We start from the raw sequence: 19,849 nt of genomic DNA, 5'->3' as shown, positions 1-19,849 counted from the left end.
TACAAAAACTCGTCTTGAGCATCTCAAATCGCAACAATTTGTGCTGAAAGAGCTCATGAACACGTTTTAATAGTGATTTACTTCTTTTTCTACATAGCTTGTAACAATATTCCAGTATTTTGACCGATTGTAATTATTTAGGGTAATCGTTTTGCGCCTGAACGCCCGTTATAAATCAAAGCTCCGAACGCGAAAGCCACATGGCTTATCAGGCGTTATAATAAAATGCATTTTCAAGCATTTCTACGTGAAAGATCGGTCTGAAAATTGGCATGCACATAGAAAATAGGTTTATAAGTATCGAGGAGTGCTTATTTTTCGCAATGTTAACAGTAAACGTTGTCTTATAGGTTACAATACACTAAATGATCGCTTCATGTAGGGCTTTACTCTCTAAAAAAATATCATAGTTGACAGGAAGGCATGTTTTACACTTTTTACCATTATTCGGGTGTTATCTTGCGGAGATAATGGTAGGGCATGAATAGGTGTTCACAACTGAATCCCTGATATATGATACACTTGAAGACTAAAGTAAACCATTGCAGTAGAAAAGGTTACATTTCACTAAGAAACGGCCGAAAATATAAATTGCAAAAACAGTCGATTTTGATTTGTGTCAAGTTCTTTCTTGCTTTGTACATGACATATCTTTTTTATTGCATAAATCGATTCCGCTTAGAATGACCTTTAAGAAAAGGTATGGTTATGGGGGTCTCTATGTGCAAAATGTTGCATTTATTTTCGCTCAAAGTTGTCGCTTTAACATTGAATTATATAGGGAAACTATTTGGTGTATTATGACCTAAACGCAAAACCAGGCCTAGTCACAAAGGAGCTGTATTTACAGAAAATCATCATTTTTTTAGTGGGATATGACGCGTTTTGGCAAATTTCACGGAATAAATGCGTTTGTTTCGCGAATTTAAGGAGCATCGTGAGTTTTTAAGAAAAAAATACGTTTTCAGAGGAAAATAAGAAAATAAACGTACAAAAACTCGTCTTGAGCATCTCAAATCGCAACAATTTGTGCTGAAAGAGCTCATGAACACGTTTTAATAGTTATTTACTTCTTTTTCTACATAGCTTGTAACAATATTCCAGTATTTTGACCGATTGTAATTATTTAGGGTAATCGTTTTGCGCCTGAACGCCCGTTATAAATCAAAGCTCCGAACGCGAAAGCCACATGGCTTATCAGGCGTTATAATAAAATGCATTTTCAAGCATTTCTACGTGAAAGATCGGTCTGAAAATTGGCATGCACATAGAAAATAGGTTTATAAGTATCGAGAAGTGCTTATTTTTCGCGATGTTAACAGTAAACGTTGTCTCAATAATATAAATAATGTCACTGTTGAGATACATCGCAACCCAATCTGAACGCTTCGGACAGTGGGCTACACCACACCATCTCGCCGTTATGGCGGAATTTTCCGAGGGTTCCCGGTCGCTCTTTTGGCGGAATTATCAGAGGTTTCCCGATTGTCGATCGCCGTTATGGCGGAATTGTCCGAGGGTTCCCGATTGATCGCAGCCGAGAACCTCAGTGTATCCTACTCTATGAATGAACAATGAGTACCATTGGTAGCGTCTGCTCAAACAACGTATTTCCGCCGACTTTCGCCACGAGATCGTCGGGAAGATCCGTCGTCTCCAGGATGTACTCGTCGTCATGGTTAATACTGCCGTTGATTAAAACACGTATTATAAAATACATTAAAGATATATTCAGCATGACTAGATATGTGTTATAAACGTATCGAATATTGCGGCACCGCCTTGTCAGCTTTAACTAGTGCTCAATTGGTCGTTGTCGGCTAAGGTACTAGTTAAAAGTACCCTTGTAACTCATTTATAAACAGTGTGCCCTGGTACGGAAAATTAAAAAGAATCCGGAGTATGGCCGGGCGCCTTTAAGCGTTTTTCCCGTACCAAGGTAAATTGCCGGGCGCCTTTAAGCGTTTTTCCCGTACCAAGGTTAATTGTAGTATACTTAAGGGTACCCGGGGTACCATATAAGTAGTATCTGAGTCGACAATTACCAATCGAACATCACAAAGGACGAAAAGTGTCTTTCACATTTGCTATTCATTATAATGACATATTTGACATATTTTTTGCAAAGCGTTCATTGTTGAATAGCTGGACGTAAAGCTGTTATCGCGACATAATAAATGCCTGTTATACTCGGTTATTTTGCCGTAAAGCAAACCAAATTCAAATAAGAAACCGCTTAACTCAAACTGCACCACTTACAATTTGACTTTTAGCTGGATGTAGCACTTGAGTTTCCGGTATCCATCGCAATCCTCGCACGTCACCTGACCATCGCCGCCGCAGTTGGCGCAGCTGGGAACCAAAGTGTGTCATCTTTATAAAACAGTGCGAAATCCAATACATTATATAAACGTTGTTTACATTTGTTTGATTGTACAATTATGCTTGGAACACTGTTCTCAACTTGGCCCATTTTTTAGTGACTAGTTACAATGCTTACGATTTCTGTCCGTTCATACAGAAGGGGCAGTTCTGTTGGACCTCGTTCCCATCCTGGTCCTGTGTAGCCACGTGACCTGTCCCGTCACAGTGTTCACACTCGACGCGGCCCCACCCCTCGCACTCGTCACACTTCTCCCAGCCACGCCCCTTGCAGTCCTTGCATTTCTGAAATAGAGAGAAGCGCGTGTAGATTGAACGCGAAATAGCAATGAATATGACGGCTGAATGGAGATTCGGTTAGAAATATGTCTAGTTCAATAGGATGTATACAGTAGCGGAGTTGTTTTTGTTGAACAACCAGTTTTCACTTAAATTAATGAATATTAGTTAAAATCTTCATTCAAACCATCAGTTAACTGCCTTCAGACTAAAATATGTTATGATATTTTTAAAGCATTGTGATTATTTACCAAAATAGTCTTATAGATTAAGAACTCTAACGCATAATGGGAAAAATAAGAAAACAAACTTGAATGTTACGGCGCAAGGAAACTCACCTTGACCTTAGCGGTATGGGGGACCTCCTTCTTGACCTGCTCGTCCTTGAACTCTGCCTTGCACTGACAAGGTATGCTCCAGGGAGCCGGGGGCTCTCCATTTTCGGGGCCGTCAACGTGGCCTCCCTTGTAAGGAACCTTCTTCTTCTTTGTGGAGCGATTTTCAGTAAACGTCTCTAGTTTGTACTGAAATTAAGTTAAATAAAATACGCATATATTTTGAAGTTTGCAAAGTTCCTCCGCGCATGATGATTCAATACGTGATTCAATACGTAAGGTCCCGGCAGCACTTTTACCTAATTTACTTACTAGACTCATTAAACTTAACATTAGTTTTGATATTGTATAGTTAATATTTTCAACTATCTATTGCCTAGTGGCGTAGTCTCATGTTGTGGAAGAATCCGAGGTGTCTATCCAGAGGCAGCCCTACCTGTCCGATATAGTGAACGCCATCCAATTCACATACGATAGGAATAAAATGAACAAGAGTGCCAAACTGTCACAAGATACGCCCGTTCGGAGGTTTTGGACACCATGCTTAATGCTTGAAATGCACTAAGTGACCTCGAGACCTAGTTATTGACCCGGCATGACCCATATTTGAACTTGACCTAGATATCATTTAGATGTAACATCTGACTAAATTTGGTGAAGATCAAATGAAAACTACTTCAATTAGAGAGCGGGCACCATGCTAAATGCTTGAAATTCATTATGTGTCCGATCGTGACCTCGTTTTTGACCCGGCATGACCCATATTCGAATTTGATCTACATATCATCTAGACTCAACTTCTGACCAAATTAGGTGATGATCAGATGCAAACTACTTCAATTAGAGAGCGGACACCATGCTAAATGCTTGAAATGCACTAAGTAACCTTGTGACCTAGTTTTTGACCCGGCATGACCCATATTCGAACTTGACCTAGATATCAACTAGATGCAACTACTGACCAAGTTTGGTGAAGATCGGATGAATACAATTTGAATTAGAGTCCGGACAAAGTGGCGCCGTTGAAAATGCACTAATTGACCCTATGACCTAGTTTTTGACCCGGCATGACCCATATTCGAACTTGGCCTATATATCAACTAGATGCAACTGCTGACCAAGTTTGGTGAAGATCGGATGAATACAATTTGAAATAGAGTCCGGACAAAGTGGCCCCTTTGAAAATGCACTTATTGACCCTATGACCTAGTTTTTGACCCGGCATGACCCATATTCGAACTTGGCCTAGATATCAACTAGATGCAACTGCTGACCAAGTTTGGTGAAGATCGGATGAATACAATTTGAATTAGAGTCCGGACAAAGTGATGCCTTCCGCCCGCCGCCCGCCGCCCGCCGCCAAGGGGTTTCACATAATACGTCCCGTATTTTATACGGGCGTATAAAAATCGGACCTGTGTTATGTATACACCGAGGGCAAGTTTTACAGAATCGGTTAGCATTTTAGCCCACTCAATTAAAAAAGCAAAAAACTTATTTACTAATTCGCTCGTTATTGATTGCCTGAGTGACTGAATGCAGGAATGTCTGGTTCATCATTATCTGTTCTTTAATTTAAATACAATATAATAAAATCAACGTGATACAATTTTTATCAGAAATATATTCATTTCATACATACATACGGACAGATCAAGGTTTTCGTCTACCCATTATGTCATTTAAAGTAAGACTTACTTTACATAGCAATATTTAAATAAATTGTATTAGTTATTTAGTGGAATCATAAGTAAATACCCAATTCGTACCCAATAATACTATTCCTACAGGGTTTCCAATACATAAATAACATTGTATGAACATATACAAGTTTCTAATGTCATTGAAACTTGAATTCATTTATATTCCATGCAAGTTGTTAACCCTAGCCAGTTTTCATATAAGTACGCCCACAATAGTGATACATCGACAATCTCCGGAATCCTGGTCCACCAAAAGGTGGTGTCATGCGATGAACACAGCCCATTAGATATCGTTAAACTCATAGTTTGCATGATATTTGATGCGGATGCCTCACCAATTTGTAATTCTCAAATCCATCTCCACTATCGCATCCACCTCTTAATTTAAGTACATTTCTTTCAGGGCTCTAGTAAAGTTTGTGACCTTGTTCTTTGGCACACACGTTTTGCTTTGTTTTATGTGATTTCATTTTAAATCATATAACAATACTGGATCGTATACACTCTACAACGTTTCAAACTGGTCGCTTTTATTGTGTTGTTTCCATAACGGGTAGATTATTTTCGCATTTCCCTAAAGAGTTAAACAAACATTTGAAACAAATTGCATGGTTTAATTTTGCATATGGAACAGCAATTCTTCATAAAAAAATGCACATTTGAATAAGGCGCCGCACAGAGCTTTAACACACTGCTCGCAGTTATAGGTGGTTTTAGGCTTTATTTCCGAATACTTCAGACTTTAAGCCCATGAGTACACATTCATATGATACAAAATGTAGACAACAGTGGTCAATGCCATACATGCATATAAATATCTAATTTGGAGCAATATAATTTAAAAATAACTATACACGAATTGGCGAATTTTAAGACATGCAAATTCAAAATAAACAGCTATCGTTCGAGTGAGAAATGGAACTCATCTCCGAGAACGTTACAGTGTTTACATTTTCTGTGTTCATACATAGGCGTCTTTTAAGGCCTGTGCCATCGCCCTGCTTTTACTTCAAGCATGTGAGCAGATACTTTTAAACGCGTCAACTCGAATCTTAATTTTGCAACATTGAGAGAAGGTTGAAATCTAAAATTTCCATTAATGCAGTAGTTTTTACCCCTTTTGTAAGTTTTTTTTTCATCTCGGTTATCCGATTCTGAACGTATATATCAGATATTCGTTTTATATAGTGCAACAAATATATGTCTGAAGGTGTTTTTGTTTTAAGTTTTGACAATGTGACCTAGAATTGACCTCAATAGACCCAGATCCGTCTTGTTATTGTGAAAATAAACATTCCAACAATTTAATCACAAATGTCCACTCGGTATGTTATTTGTGGAATAACTTCAGCTTTTATTGTTTGTATTTCAACCACATCCCACGCTTTTTTTTTCAATACCATGCTATGACAGATCATAAGACATTTCGCTGGGCAATAATAAGTAAACAAGGGCTGTATCTATGTATTTACATATATCTGCCCGCAAATCCCTGACTTGAATTGACAAAAAGATCACGTATTTCATATTTAAAATTGATTGTTAACAGTGAACAAATATTTACTGAATGTTAACAAAGAAAATCAAACAAATGTTTGGATAAACATATATATAGTTGTGAACTAAGCGATACGTGGGAAATCTCGTTTTCATGATCGAGTTTACTAATCCATCAAGTGCGTCGTTTTCGCGTTGTTGCTACGCTACACATTTTGAATCAATTATACCGAATAAAAAAGAAAAAGACAACGTTATCTGTTTCTCCTTTTTTTGTTTCGGAGCATATCGATGGTTTAAATAAACAAAAAAACGAAACAGAAATATTTTACTAATACTTTATATGAATGGTCTGATATTGAGAATATTAATCCGCATTCCGATCGATATGCCTCTAGCACGTGAAAAAATATTTGACTGAACTATTTGTTGTATCGACATGATATAAATATGCCTTATTCAGGGAAAAAGGCAATATGCCCATCATTCCACATATAACAGGTGACAAAACATATATAACCGGTTTATGGTGAGGCATGTTGCGTCATGTTAGATATCTGCACATACATATGGCAAGTTATAGATACAACAACAGGTAGTTTTGATGATAATAATGTTTGGACGCTGGAAATGCGGATACTTGGATAACGGATGGTACCTTATAAAAGAAAAAAAGAAAAGCCACGCGCGAAAAGTAGATTCCTCATTTTTATATAAACTTATATCCTTAATATTAGTTTTTGGGACACGGTACATGGTGAAGTTAATACATAGTACATCTCTTTGTATTGTGAAGAAGAATTTTAATACAGAATGGAAATTTTTTGAAAAATGAGAACATTCCATTGACAAACAACATAAACTAAATGATCACATTAAAGAAATACATAAAATACTGCACTCAAGTGTTTGTTATTCCAACATGAAGGGTAATTACTGTGCTTTAAATACTGAAATGTTGATTACACTCAATGACATATAAAGGAAGATAAAGCATGTTTCAAAAGGTGGTCTGCATGATGTTGTAGACAATTTGATTATCGATAACAAAGACCTATAAAATACATATTCTATAGGTCTTTGCCGATAAAGAGCACATAGGTTAACAGAGAGTTTTGTCGCAAACTCGAAACGAATTTATTTATGCTGTTACTATTCTTACCAAATTGTTTACTATTGTTTGCTATTGAAGCATGTAGATCAAGTATTGCGCTTAAAATATTTAAATAATAATAATATTCAAAATATATATGACATTGTTTATTAGGTGGTATGCATGGTGTTGTAGACAATTTGATTCCCGATAACGGACACGTCGGATAACAGAGACGTTTCACAATTTGGAAGTCTGATATGTTGTAGACCGGCGTAAGTGACGATGCAATACCAAGAAAGCAGACATCGAGAGGAAATGTATATATGCTTTAAAGTAAAAGTCGATATAAGAACAAGAGCTGTCTCAATAGGATGACATATGCCCCCGAAAAACGCTTTGATAAAAGTTGTGAGCCTTTTTCGAAACCTAAACGCAGATTTCGAAACCTAAACGCGGACCCTAAATTCAAGGTCAAAGCGGTCAAAATGTGTGTGCGTATGGAAAGGCCTTGTCCACATACACATGCTTACCAAATATGAATGTTTCATCTGAAGCGACATAGAAGTTATGAGCATTTTTCGAAACCTAAACGCAGATTTCGAAACCTCAACGCGGACCCATACTTAAAGGTCAAGGTCAAAAGGGTCACAATTTGTGTGCGTTTGGAAAGGCCTTGTCCATATATACATGCATATCAAATATGAAGGCTACACCTGAAGCGACATACAAGTTATGAGAACTTTAAAAAAAAGTGTGACGGACAGACGGACGGACCGAACGACCGACCGACAGACAGACAGACAGACAGACAGACAGACAGACAGACAGACAGACAGACAGACAGACAGACAGACAGACAGACAGACAGACAGACAGACAGACAGACAGACAGACAGACAGACAGACAGACAGACAGACAGACAGACAGACAGACAGACAGAACGACCGACCGACCAAACGACCGACCGACAAATTTGTTTTAACAGACAGACAGGCGGACGGACGGACAGACAGACAGACAGACAGACAGACAGACAGACAGACAGACAGACAGACAGACAGACAGACAGACAGACAGACAGACAGACAGACAGACAGACAGACAGACAGACAGACAGACAGTCCGATCACTATATGCCCTCCTTGGGGGCATAAAAATAAATTGAAACGCTAAAATGGTAAGATTTAATGTGTTTTAATTAAACATGCAATTAAAAACAAAATCATGCTCATGTTCCAAAGGGATAAGAACAAATTTCGGGGATTCGTTTTTAATTAACGTCAATACAACAATTTTGTATTATCGCCTGTCTACTATTACAGTATTCAACAGCAATTTTGCATTTCAGGTTGTCTAAAAATAGGGTTTTATATCTGTTTAAAGTGTCTTTTTATCGGGAACAGGAATGCCATGGTCATGGAGATGATCGGCTAAAGAAGTGTTGAAACAGTTAAATATTCTCAAATACGTCGGTAAACTAAAAAACTAAAATGTTGCAACATTAAAAGACTTTTGATCTTTTGATTTGAAAAGTGAACACGTTCTTGATTCATTTCTTAGTATTTTTTATTTTGTTGAAATATACACCGATTATCAACTACATGCTGATTTATTTTTGATGGAATTTTATCCCTTTTACCACATAACCCACTATTCTTCCTTGAGTTTCTTTCTTCGTAATACGAAGTGCAATACCATAAATCAGCCCATAAAAATTCCGTGCATGAAACCCCAATGAATAGAACATACATGCAAAAAGCTGAAGAATTCGCCTTTTTCGCGTGGCTTTTGATGTTCACTGTTATCGTAGTGCCATCCTTTATTTAAGTATTCGCATAACCGGCTTGGTTTGGAAGCAATGGATAGGAAAATAATCTAGCCTTTATTTGTCTTAGACCAGAGTGATTGGTTTCTTTCAAAGGCAGGTGTTAATTCCAGCTTAATGACAAGGAAATGTATATTAAAAAGTGGAAATGTATATATGAACAGTATATTTCGAATATATTTACATGTGTGATACCAAGTGCGCAAAACCTAATTAACTTAAACAGCAAGTTTCGGATTCTGTACTCATAGTCGATAAATTTGCAAAGTTTAACGACTTAAAATAACCATATTTTGTTTGCTTACCGTAATTTTTTACATGTATTTAGTAAAAAATCCGTTTGTTCAGTATATAGTTTACATGATATGTAAGGCCAATAATAATATATTATTTATTATCAATCATTGATTGCGGACCACAATAGAGCAGAAATGCGCAGTTTTATTCAGCGTTTAACAGATATTTGAATTATTGATGCTAGAAAATCCAGAAGGTATAAGATCTGTTTGTGCATTACCGGTGACGCTAGAGTTCATGTGAATTCCATTCAAACATAGCTTTTTTATGCATAATCAATAAGCGTTGATCGGACATTCAATTCTTAACGGTAGCTTCTCAATGCCGGAGCCTAACATGTTATAGATTTAAAAAATCTTTCAAAGAATGAATGGAGCAAAGAATGAGTTCTTATTCATTATTGGCTTTATTTTGCAATTAGAACTTTTATTAATTAAAGAAATTGATCGGCTTATGAAAGGATGTACATTCTTTGTGAGAAAGTAAGCACAGCAAAATATACATATTTTCAGCTCCAAAATCTATGTTTGCTGAATTTCGTTCATGCACTTGATACCTTCACGTGTGCTTCAAGTCGGGAACGCATTGGCGGTTTACGGCTACTTCTTATGCAGCCACTTTATGAGGGGGAGGGGGGCGATGGAGGGGGGGGGGGGGCGATGGAGGGGGGGGGGGGGTGGAGATTAAGATTCGCCTTTTCCCGTAATTCCTCCCGTCCTATATTCCATCTGTCCCACTTTCCCTCCGTCCCAATTGTTTGTGTCGAGCGTAACTCAAAACGTATTGGTGCTCGAGGGATGAAACTTTGCAAATATATTAAAATCATGTGGACAAGTGCACATCCATATTTTTGTTCGGATATTTTCAACATAACCGATGTTATGGCCCCTTTTTATTTGAAAAATTCTAGTGTAAAATTGTATTGCGTAACTCAAAGAAAATCGCTGCTACAGGGCTGAAATTGTTCTAACATTTTATTAACCAGCATGTGATTTTGCATGTGTGTATTAAACCATTAAATAAAGTACTTTGTCTAGTGAGTGTTTAATACCTGAAACAGTGCCCATTAAACTCTCGAGAGCATATAAAACAGCATCTAAGTAATTTAATAGGTGATCTTGATTTAATCTTTTTTATATAGTTTATGTTTATATACACAAATAATAATTGTGTTAGTTGATTGTACGCAGAAGAGCATGTTAAGATAAACAAGAACATTTTTTTTTTCCCCAATAATGTTTTGTCTTGCAAACGAACATTTTCTTAAAGTTTACAAACAAATGTTTGACTTTCTTCATGTTTTATGACTTAAATGTCCTGATTTGTCTTATGTAGTTTTTTAGAATTCATAGGCGCAGTTTCTTAGATTGTTGTGTATTTTTAAAAAGGATCATTTGTGCAGCCTTACGGTTAAAACGTAGGCATACGCTCTGTCAATCAATAATTGTAAATAATTGTGTAAATCAGGTTTTTGTGTGTGTGCGAGCTCCTAATTTCAATGACTGGCACTTTAAATCTGTTGTTTGCTGGTACTAAGAGTGCTCGATAACACCAATGTGAACAAGCTGGAAAAAACCCATGTCTACAATGATTATTGAACCAAGTCTATCCCGTGTCTAAGGCAGACACTGTATCGCGTCGCTATGAAAGCAAGCTCATTTAGCAAGGCAGTAAAAGTGCTCCTCATTCATCGCCCTACCACGCAAATCCCACCCATTTGTGAAATTCTTCCACAAATTTCTGTCTGCCATGTAATTTGCCGGACGTCGTACAGATAAACGACCAGATTTTGGTTATTTGCATTAGGCACCCTTAAATCCAGTTAGGAAAATCCCCGATTACCCTGAGGATTGAACCAGGGCCCTTTTGGTTCTAAGGTAGACACTCTACCGTGTCACTATAAAAGCAAGCTCATATAGCAAGAATGTATTAGTGTTCCTTAAACCTCACACTACTGTATACAACACATCGAGTTTTGAAATCCTTCCATGAACATCCTTCTGCCATTCAATCTCTCTAACGTCAAACAGAAAAACAAGCATATCGCCTGTTCAGCGCAAAACTGTTCTAACTCCATTTTTTTACAAAAATGACATTTTCATATTTTTGTAACTGGTTTTAATAAATACACATTATTCAAAATGAATTTCAACAAAATTCTTAAAATTGGGGCCAAAAAGGGCCAGTTGGCATTTTGCTCTAACTCAATTTAGCTGTAATGATCAGTGCAACACTGTTCCAACTTGAGTTGGAACAGTGTTGCACATAAGAAAATGGCCAGAATCACTTACATTTTCAGTGCAATACTGTCGTAGATTTAATTTTTACCGTATACTTTGTTTGAATAATGACATCATACTAAAACTATGGTGTCACTTTTGATATATACATGAATTTGTATTAGACATTTATATCCATAGCAATTGTTTACACTTTGAATGTGTTTTTTAAACCTTTCAATACCATTAAAAACGGAATCTCATTACAATACTTGTAACAATAATAACAATACTATTTAAATTAATTAATTCTAAAAATTATCAGTTTTATTACAATTATAATTATTACTTTATTATTAGTAGTAGTTTAGTAGTAGCAGTAGAAGTAGGACTATTAGTAGTATCTTGCTAGTCTATTTCTCCATAATTACTGGCTGGAAATCAACAAAACATAATGACTATGAAGATGTCTGAATTAAATCACATGTTAGGAGTTTGCAGAACATTTAGTTAATATTTCTTGTCTTTATGGATATCCTTATTTTAAATAAGAGCAGGTTGCAGTCAGACATTTTCTTGAGTTATGGAACCTTGAAGTTAGCTTCAATTTGTGTTCACACATTTTTTTTCCTATGTAGGCATTTTTTAAGAAACCGTTTTTATTCTGTCGCATTAAGTCATATAAAAGGTATGACCAATTCATGCTCTTGTACACAATTTATTCTCAATAACAGTTTTTATTAAAGATTTGCTTTGCTCAAGTTGTAATATTGCCTGACCAAGGACATTAGGGATAATATAGCAGGTTCAAAATAATTCTTGCAATACTTGTTTAGAATTAAAAATTGTGTCCTTGATGAAAATTCCTATTGTGGTTTTTCAACTTATTGTCCTAAGAATAAACTTGATTATTAGCAATATTGGTGAGAAATTTGCATAGGAATATTGTTGACTGTAATACATCTATGTCACATTGTTGAGCATGGTACCAATCAGTGAGAAAAAAAGCATCATACCAAGATAAACCTGTGCTTATTCCATAAATTAAGTCAAATATATTAATTGCATTCATTCATTACCAAAAGTACTTTGTAAACTTTGCTTGTTACATTAAACATTAAAACATATATGGTGCTCAAGATAACTAGCCTCATCATCATGATGCTTTTATCATTGTGTTAACCACTGTGAATGGGTTTTCCGCAGAAGTCGTCAGGGCGTAACTTCTTATATCTTGGGACTCAAAATAACAGTTTCTAATATTAGTCGTATGATTCCTTAGAGAAAATATACAACATAGACGAACATGCAAAATAACACTTGTGACTACACAATTAATGTGAAATAAGGTTTGATTCATTGATGATAAAAACGATCAAGTATTTAGCTTCATTACTTTTTCGGAAAAGTAACCATTCACTTACATTGTTTCAACAATGCACTAAACAAAAAGTGTAGCCTCAGTTCAGTTATTTAAATTGTTATCTGCATTTGAAAAATAGTTTTATTTTAAATACCGTAATTACTTTAAAGTTTTTGGACACTTAAACATAATATTTAAATTAAAATAATATTCAGATATACAAGTTTCTGAAAATTTAGAGACACTCTAAAAACATTGAATTGACGATCGGATACCGGTATGCAATGTGTAAAGAGTCAATTGTTTAAATGAATGACAGCACGTTCTTGTCAAATACCACGCCATAAAGTGTACATTGTTTTTTATATGATTTACTTAAGCTGTTGGGTGAAACCATTATCTATTACCGGTAAACAAAGTTATTTACCCAATAACGCAAATGTAATGGACATAATGCATTAAGGCATTTGTCTGCCAAGTTTTATTACCTTTATCCGGTTGTAAAAACGCATGATCACCAGAAGTGTCACAAGAAGCGCAGAAGGGAAGAATTCTGATAAAATGGCATTTTAAAATTAACTGTCCGAAAATTATGGACGAAAACCAGTACGTCCGGAAAATAAGTCACGAAGCATAATTATTTTGTCTAAAATTGGGATGTCCGAAAATGTAGAGTGACTCAAGAACAAACTACAAAATCATAATGTCCAGAGCTTATTTATTTAAGTTAAACAAGAAATATCTTTAAAAAGATATAAGGCGTTGATGTTGTAATGTTTGCGACCAGTGAAAGGAGATGGAATGAAGCGACCATGTATTTTAATAAAGTAGTGAGTGATAATAAGATAATATATTTTAATGTATTAACAAATACAAATGAAGAACAAGAAGAGGTGAAATTGCATGTTTTATTGTCAATAAGGATTGTAATGACTAGGTTTTCATAATTGAACGAGTAATACATTAGTTTCAATAGGAAAAGAAAACATATTCGCCACTGAAATACTATGAACATAATGTTGGAATATGTAGTATCGCGGGCTACCGCACCCAAACCACCGCTTTGTCGATAGTGGTAAACAACTGCGTACCTGTAAAGTGCAATCTAGCCTGTTTTTGTAGTGTTTAGTGTGGCCGCAACGGCATGTAAACAATAGATTCTTTTAATTGTAAAGACATGTGATTAATACTGTACTGCTTCGTAAACTAAGGAGAATCATTTCGATGTAATGTTTAGAGAATGTTTTGTGCCATGACAGTTTTTAATTTATTGTAATTTAAATGTAATTTACAATATATTCATATTTCAGTTCAAATGATATGCATCCAATGTTTTAGTCTGGGAACCAGACTACTAATGTTTACCAATTAGCCAATGCACAATTCGGGTTTATTCATTTCGGACCTATCATGAAAGAAGGTCATCTAAGGTCAAAAATGACGTTAAACAGCTACGCCGAAAAAAATAGTTCATACTTCAGTAAATGTATAAAAAATTATCCTAAATGAACGCAATTTTTACACCATTGATACATCTAACTAAAGATGTATAGAATAATATTTCTTAAATTCCAATATATTGATGTGGATGAATCTATAAAATGGTTAAAATTAAAGGAATGAAAGAAAATATTTATATTTGAAGTTGGAATAAGACATCAACCATAGACTAAAATGTAAGTAAAATAGACACAAATCGACTGGCATCAAATAAATTGAGTTTACTTTGAAAACGGTGTTTCATTGGATTTTTGCTATCATAAAAAGATGAAACTGATGCAAGCATGAAAGCATTTAAAGAAACAACATTCAAACTGATAAAAATGCCATTACTGTTTATGGAAAAGTTCTTATTATACTAAACCTATAGATAGAATATTTAAAAACAAAAACATTTAGAACATGAAATAAACAGTTTTGTTTGAGAAAATCACAAAAAAATGATGTCCATTCCAAGTTTGATGTCTTGCTTAAAATTCACATAATACAATGGTATAGATATATAAAGTACAAAAAAATATATGAAGTATATGATTTATGAAATTCAAATAGAAACTAGTTCATGTTATAAATTGTTAAGGATATAAAATGTTCACAGTATTGTAATGTTTTAATGTTTCGACCCTCGATTTTATTATTTGGAAATGTTTATTCATTTTCCATGTTTGAGAACTTCTTTTTTAAGAAAAATAACCAAGAAGCAGTTTTGCACTGAAATGTTATTACCAAACAACCTAATTTTATAAGTGGAAAACTGTTCTAACTTGAGTTAGAACAGTTTTGCACCAAACAAAAGTTCCCAATTGCTAAAATTTATAGTGAGAAAACTGTTTTAACTCCAATAATGATTAATATCTTTTTTATAGTTTGTAATATTATTTCATTTATGTTGAATAATATATTGAAATGATATGTTGAAAAAATATAAGACAAAAAATGTGTTGGATCTCAAATAGTATACATAAAGGCAAGTTTTTTCTACTTCCTGAACAATTTTGAAAAATAGAGTTGGAACAGTGTTGCTCTGATCAGGCGATATGTGGGTTATTTAAATTTGCCGGAAAGTGATCCAACTAGAAATATCCCTGACTACAAGAAAGATTGAATCCGGGCCCTTCGTGTCTAAGGAAGAAACTTAACCGCATCGCTATAAAAGCAAGCTCATATAGCGATTCAGTATAAGCGCTCTTTAAACCTTACCCTTCTATACAGTCATACACCCCCTCCATTTTTGAAATTCTTACGCGAATTTCATTCTGCTATGATATCACTTGGACTTCATATAGACAAACAACCATGTTGGGTTATTAACATTTGGGCGCAATGTAACCCAGATAGAAAAATCCCCGACAACAATAGGGATAAAACCTGGGCCCTCTCAGTTATAAGGCAGACACTCTACCGCGTAACTATAAAAGCTAGCATATAGCAAAGCAGTTTAAGTGCTCCTTATAACTCACCCTACCACACCATGCACCTGGTGTATCAGAACCATCATTGAACCCACGATTCCATACTCAACTGCCGCACCAACCACCTCATCCACGGCTCATCCGTACGTACGCACCGAGCGTATCCAAATGAGTGCTGCGCAAAACAATAAATAACCTTTGAAATATGAAAATATCGAAGGGCGTTAAAATTATTTTTGATAAATACTCCAGCGCCCTTAAAACCCGGAAATATTACAGATATCCCCAAGCGTGATTTAAAAACATTAAAATATGAGGAACAAAACTTCACATTTAAAACCAAAAACTTAAAATATGATTATTTCCCTCTTACGAAATATTGAAATACTAGTATGATAAATACCCCAGTGCGCATATAAAGCCTTTCAAAATAAGAAATACCAACAAGCGTGAAACAAAACATGAAATGCAAGAAGAATTCCATCACACTTAAAAACTAAACAATACAAATAATATGAAAAATAGCCAAGCGTGCATGTAACAAATAAAATTGACCGAACAACATCTGTACGTACGTGTAGAGCTGTGCATCCCTTGTGTGAGGTGATCTTCATCTCTTTGGCGGGCTTGCTGCCGTAGCAGAGGTTGTCCGCTACGAACTTCTCCAGCGCTTTCTTGCAGTCTTCCTCAGTCAGCTTCGCCGTGCTGCAAGAAAAGTCCATAGGCTTAATGCATATGCGTCAAGTGTTATCCCGGATTAACCTAGGATTTTTAGTTTAAAGAAAGTCTCTTCTTTATAGATATTTAGTTAAGGCGAAAGTGTCGTCCCTAATTAGCCTGACACTTTATGCATATGCATTAAGCCCAGTTTTCTCAGAACGATGCTCGCGTAATATCATAACAAGAAAGGGAGACAATTATTTTCATTTTCACTTGAGCGAAAAAGAACTAAGTATATGACATAAAATACGATTCATTTATTCTAAAAAAATGGAGAAAATAAACCTTCATGGCATATGAAATTGGAATGTATTGAATAATATGTAATAACAAAGTATTAATTATTCCAGCAAAAGATGGATAAAATAAATTATAATATTAACCCATCTATGCCTAGCGTCTAGAAAAAAGGCCTTGGCAAACATCGCAGACCCTGTTGAGACGCCGCATGAAGCGGCGTCTCATCAGGGTCTGCGCTGTTTGCTTAAAGGAATTTCTGTTAGAAATATTCTTAATATAGAAATAAAAATACTAGACATCCCTTATTTTGGAAATAAATTGATCCAATTTAGAAGGATGGCAGAGTCCACTAGGCATAAATGGGTTAATTTGGTGCTTGTATTTTACTTATAAGTAACGTTCACTAGATCTTATCGGAAAACTCAACCTCATACATTTCATTACAAATGATGTAGGTGGAAATGTCTTCAACAAGTACACACATTAAACTGAAACCCCTATTACAGACAGAACAAGTCGTGAGTCAAACCGTTACTGACCATGAATGAGAGAGAAAGTTATACAAAACACAAACATTATCATACTATACGACTCACTCTGTGAACACCATGGGTGGAGGCGATCCCTGGGGAGCGGTCGGCGGGGAAGGAGGCTTAAACTCAGCTGAAATCAAGCGCGATATTTTCAGCGAAGCTCTTTTATTGTATAAGGGTTAGGGGTATGCACAATTTTAAGTCAGATTAGAAAACAATGTGAAGACTCAATGCTTTCTAAACCACTTTCGCGCAATTGTCTAAAATGTGCTGTTCTAGACTTTACACTGAAAGTGGTGAACGTGCCTAACGATATCAACCACTTCCAGGCCATTGTCTAAATGTGCTGTTCTAGACTTTACACTGAAAGTGATGAATGTGCCATACGTTCTCAACCCCTTCCGCGCCATTGTCTAAAATGTGCCGTTCTAGACTTTACACTGACAGTGGTGAACGTGCCTAACGATATCAACCACTTCCACGCAATTGTCTAAATGTGCTGTTCCAGACTTTTCACTGAAAGTGGTGACGTGCCATACGTTCTCAACCATCTCCGCGCCATTGTCTAAATGTGCTGTTCCAGACTTTACACTGAAAGTGGTGACGTGCCATACGTTCTCAACCATCTCCGAGCCATTGTCTAAATGTGCTGTTCTTGATTTTACCATGAAAGTAATGAACGGGCCATGGAATTGTCTATATTGTTTTGTTCTGGCCCCGTGTTCACAAAACATTTTTTGTAATAGAAAATCTATTTTGCTTGTCATTGAGAATGGATTTCCGTTGTAATTGATAGGCAAAAATGAAAATGGACGTCAGCTAAAATCGATTTTCGATTGCAAAATCGTTTTGTGAATGCGGGGCCAGGACTTTACAATAACTTCACATCCTTACTCTGATCTCACATTTAATGCTCACTTAAGTTTCATAATAATTCGAGAAAAAGATTTAGAGTTTATCATCTTTCTGGTAAATTATATTAAAAACAAAAGGCTACAAATACATTATATTCAAATATGACATTACTGTCGTTTCCAAAGGCAAGTCCGCCGTATCCGGGAAGATCATCGAAATCAGGGTGCGCTTTCTGGTCTTTCGGTTTTTTCCCCTTGCGGCCTTTTCCTGCCTTTGGGGGTTTATCCCCTCCCTTCTCAATCTCATCACCCGCCCCCTTCACCCACTCTGCCAACAAAAGGATACATCCATAGCTGAAAAACGGTCTTGCAATTTATCATTATTATGCTAAAGTAGCGCACATTTACTTTATGTAAACTGCTATGTAGTGATGTATCATCGTCAGCTTACCACATGCTGCAAAAAGTCGCACAAATGTAATGTCTTTTAATCAATTAGACTTTAAATGATCCGCACATCTATAACATTAAACATACTTGGTTAAATAATCAAGATGGTGAACCCAATGTATACATATAATTGTTACATGCGTCTATTAAAATATTTATATGTTATTTATATGAGCCTTGTTCTGAGAAAACTGGGCTTAATGCATGTGCTAAAAGTGTCATCCCAGATAAGCCTGTGCAGTCCGCACAGGCTAATCAGGGACGCCACTTCATGCATTAGCTTGATTTTCGGTAAGGAGGGACTTCATTGAAACTAAAAATACCATAAAAGTGGAAAGTGTCGTCCCTTATTAGCCTGTGCAGGCTGCACAGGCTAATATGGGACGACACTTTACGCACATGCATTATGCCCAATTTTCTCAGAACGCGGCTAATATGCTGATGTGTGAAACACGTGCAGTGGAGTTAAATGATGGCATAGACAGTAATAATGACAACAGTAGGCATGCACATGAACTCTTGGTAAATCCATCAAGAAGTACAAAATACAAAGACAAGTCCAAGCATTATCAATCAAAGGGGAATCAATTAATTTAGTAATAATACACAGTGCTCCAGCTAGCAATAAATAGAGGGGCGCTGCGCCCCTCTAAAATTTGCCCACTTAAAAAGCGCCCCTCTATTTTTCTGTCAAATGCCCTTCTGATCTCTAAATTCCTGCTTTCAGGCCAAATAAATCGCCAGAATCATTGACATGAATACACAGATAACACCCTTGCATGACTGCCTGTGGTGTAATAAGTCAACACATTGTGAACAAACAAGCCCCAAGGGCATGGTTTGTTATCAGATCACTAATTTGCCTTTTGTTGCAGAAGATAGTAACATGCTGTGAAAGATTATCTCAGAGGTCACGCTTTTGATAGGCACAATCACACTGAATGAAATCAAACTCAGCACTATTGATTTTTTTAAACTTTTGAATTCTTTGGCTATATTTTTTTGTTTGCAAAAATATTGATTTTTAATTCAAAATACCTATTAACATTTTAAAATTAATCATCTTTTTTTAATGCGAATATGCGGTTATTTTTAAGTCCGAAATTACGGAATGGAAACATATTTGTGTTTGAATTTGTATTT

At 35.9% G+C, this 19,849-nt stretch overlaps 1 protein-coding gene across 2 annotated transcripts in view; it reads right to left on the bottom strand.

Moving 5' to 3' along the window:
• Positions 1 to 748: 748 nt before the first annotated feature.
• Positions 749 to 19,849, bottom strand: part of LOC127834553 (protein SSUH2 homolog) — a 30,830-nt gene continuing 11,729 nt past the window's right edge. The window contains exons 3-9 of one of the 2 annotated variants that reach the window (XM_052360542.1): positions 18,429 to 18,584; positions 17,466 to 17,532; positions 16,485 to 16,614; positions 3,000 to 3,185; positions 2,501 to 2,667; positions 2,260 to 2,352; positions 749 to 1,685 (exon numbers count right to left, since the gene is read on the bottom strand). In XM_052360542.1, coding sequence (XP_052216502.1) covers positions 1,562 to 1,685; positions 2,260 to 2,352; positions 2,501 to 2,667; positions 3,000 to 3,185; positions 16,485 to 16,614; positions 17,466 to 17,532; positions 18,429 to 18,584 — 923 coding nt within the window. In that variant the 3' untranslated portion in view covers positions 749 to 1,561. The remainder of the gene's footprint in view (positions 1,686 to 2,259; positions 2,353 to 2,500; positions 2,668 to 2,999; positions 3,186 to 16,484; positions 16,615 to 17,465; positions 17,533 to 18,428; positions 18,585 to 19,849) is intronic. The other variant, XM_052360541.1, reaches the window with a different exon arrangement.

This window comes from Dreissena polymorpha, chromosome 6 (genome assembly GCF_020536995.1).
Source record: "Dreissena polymorpha isolate Duluth1 chromosome 6, UMN_Dpol_1.0, whole genome shotgun sequence".
Lineage (NCBI taxonomy): Eukaryota > Metazoa > Mollusca > Bivalvia > Myida > Dreissenidae > Dreissena > Dreissena polymorpha.
This window is presented reverse-complemented; position numbering and strand designations above follow the sequence as displayed.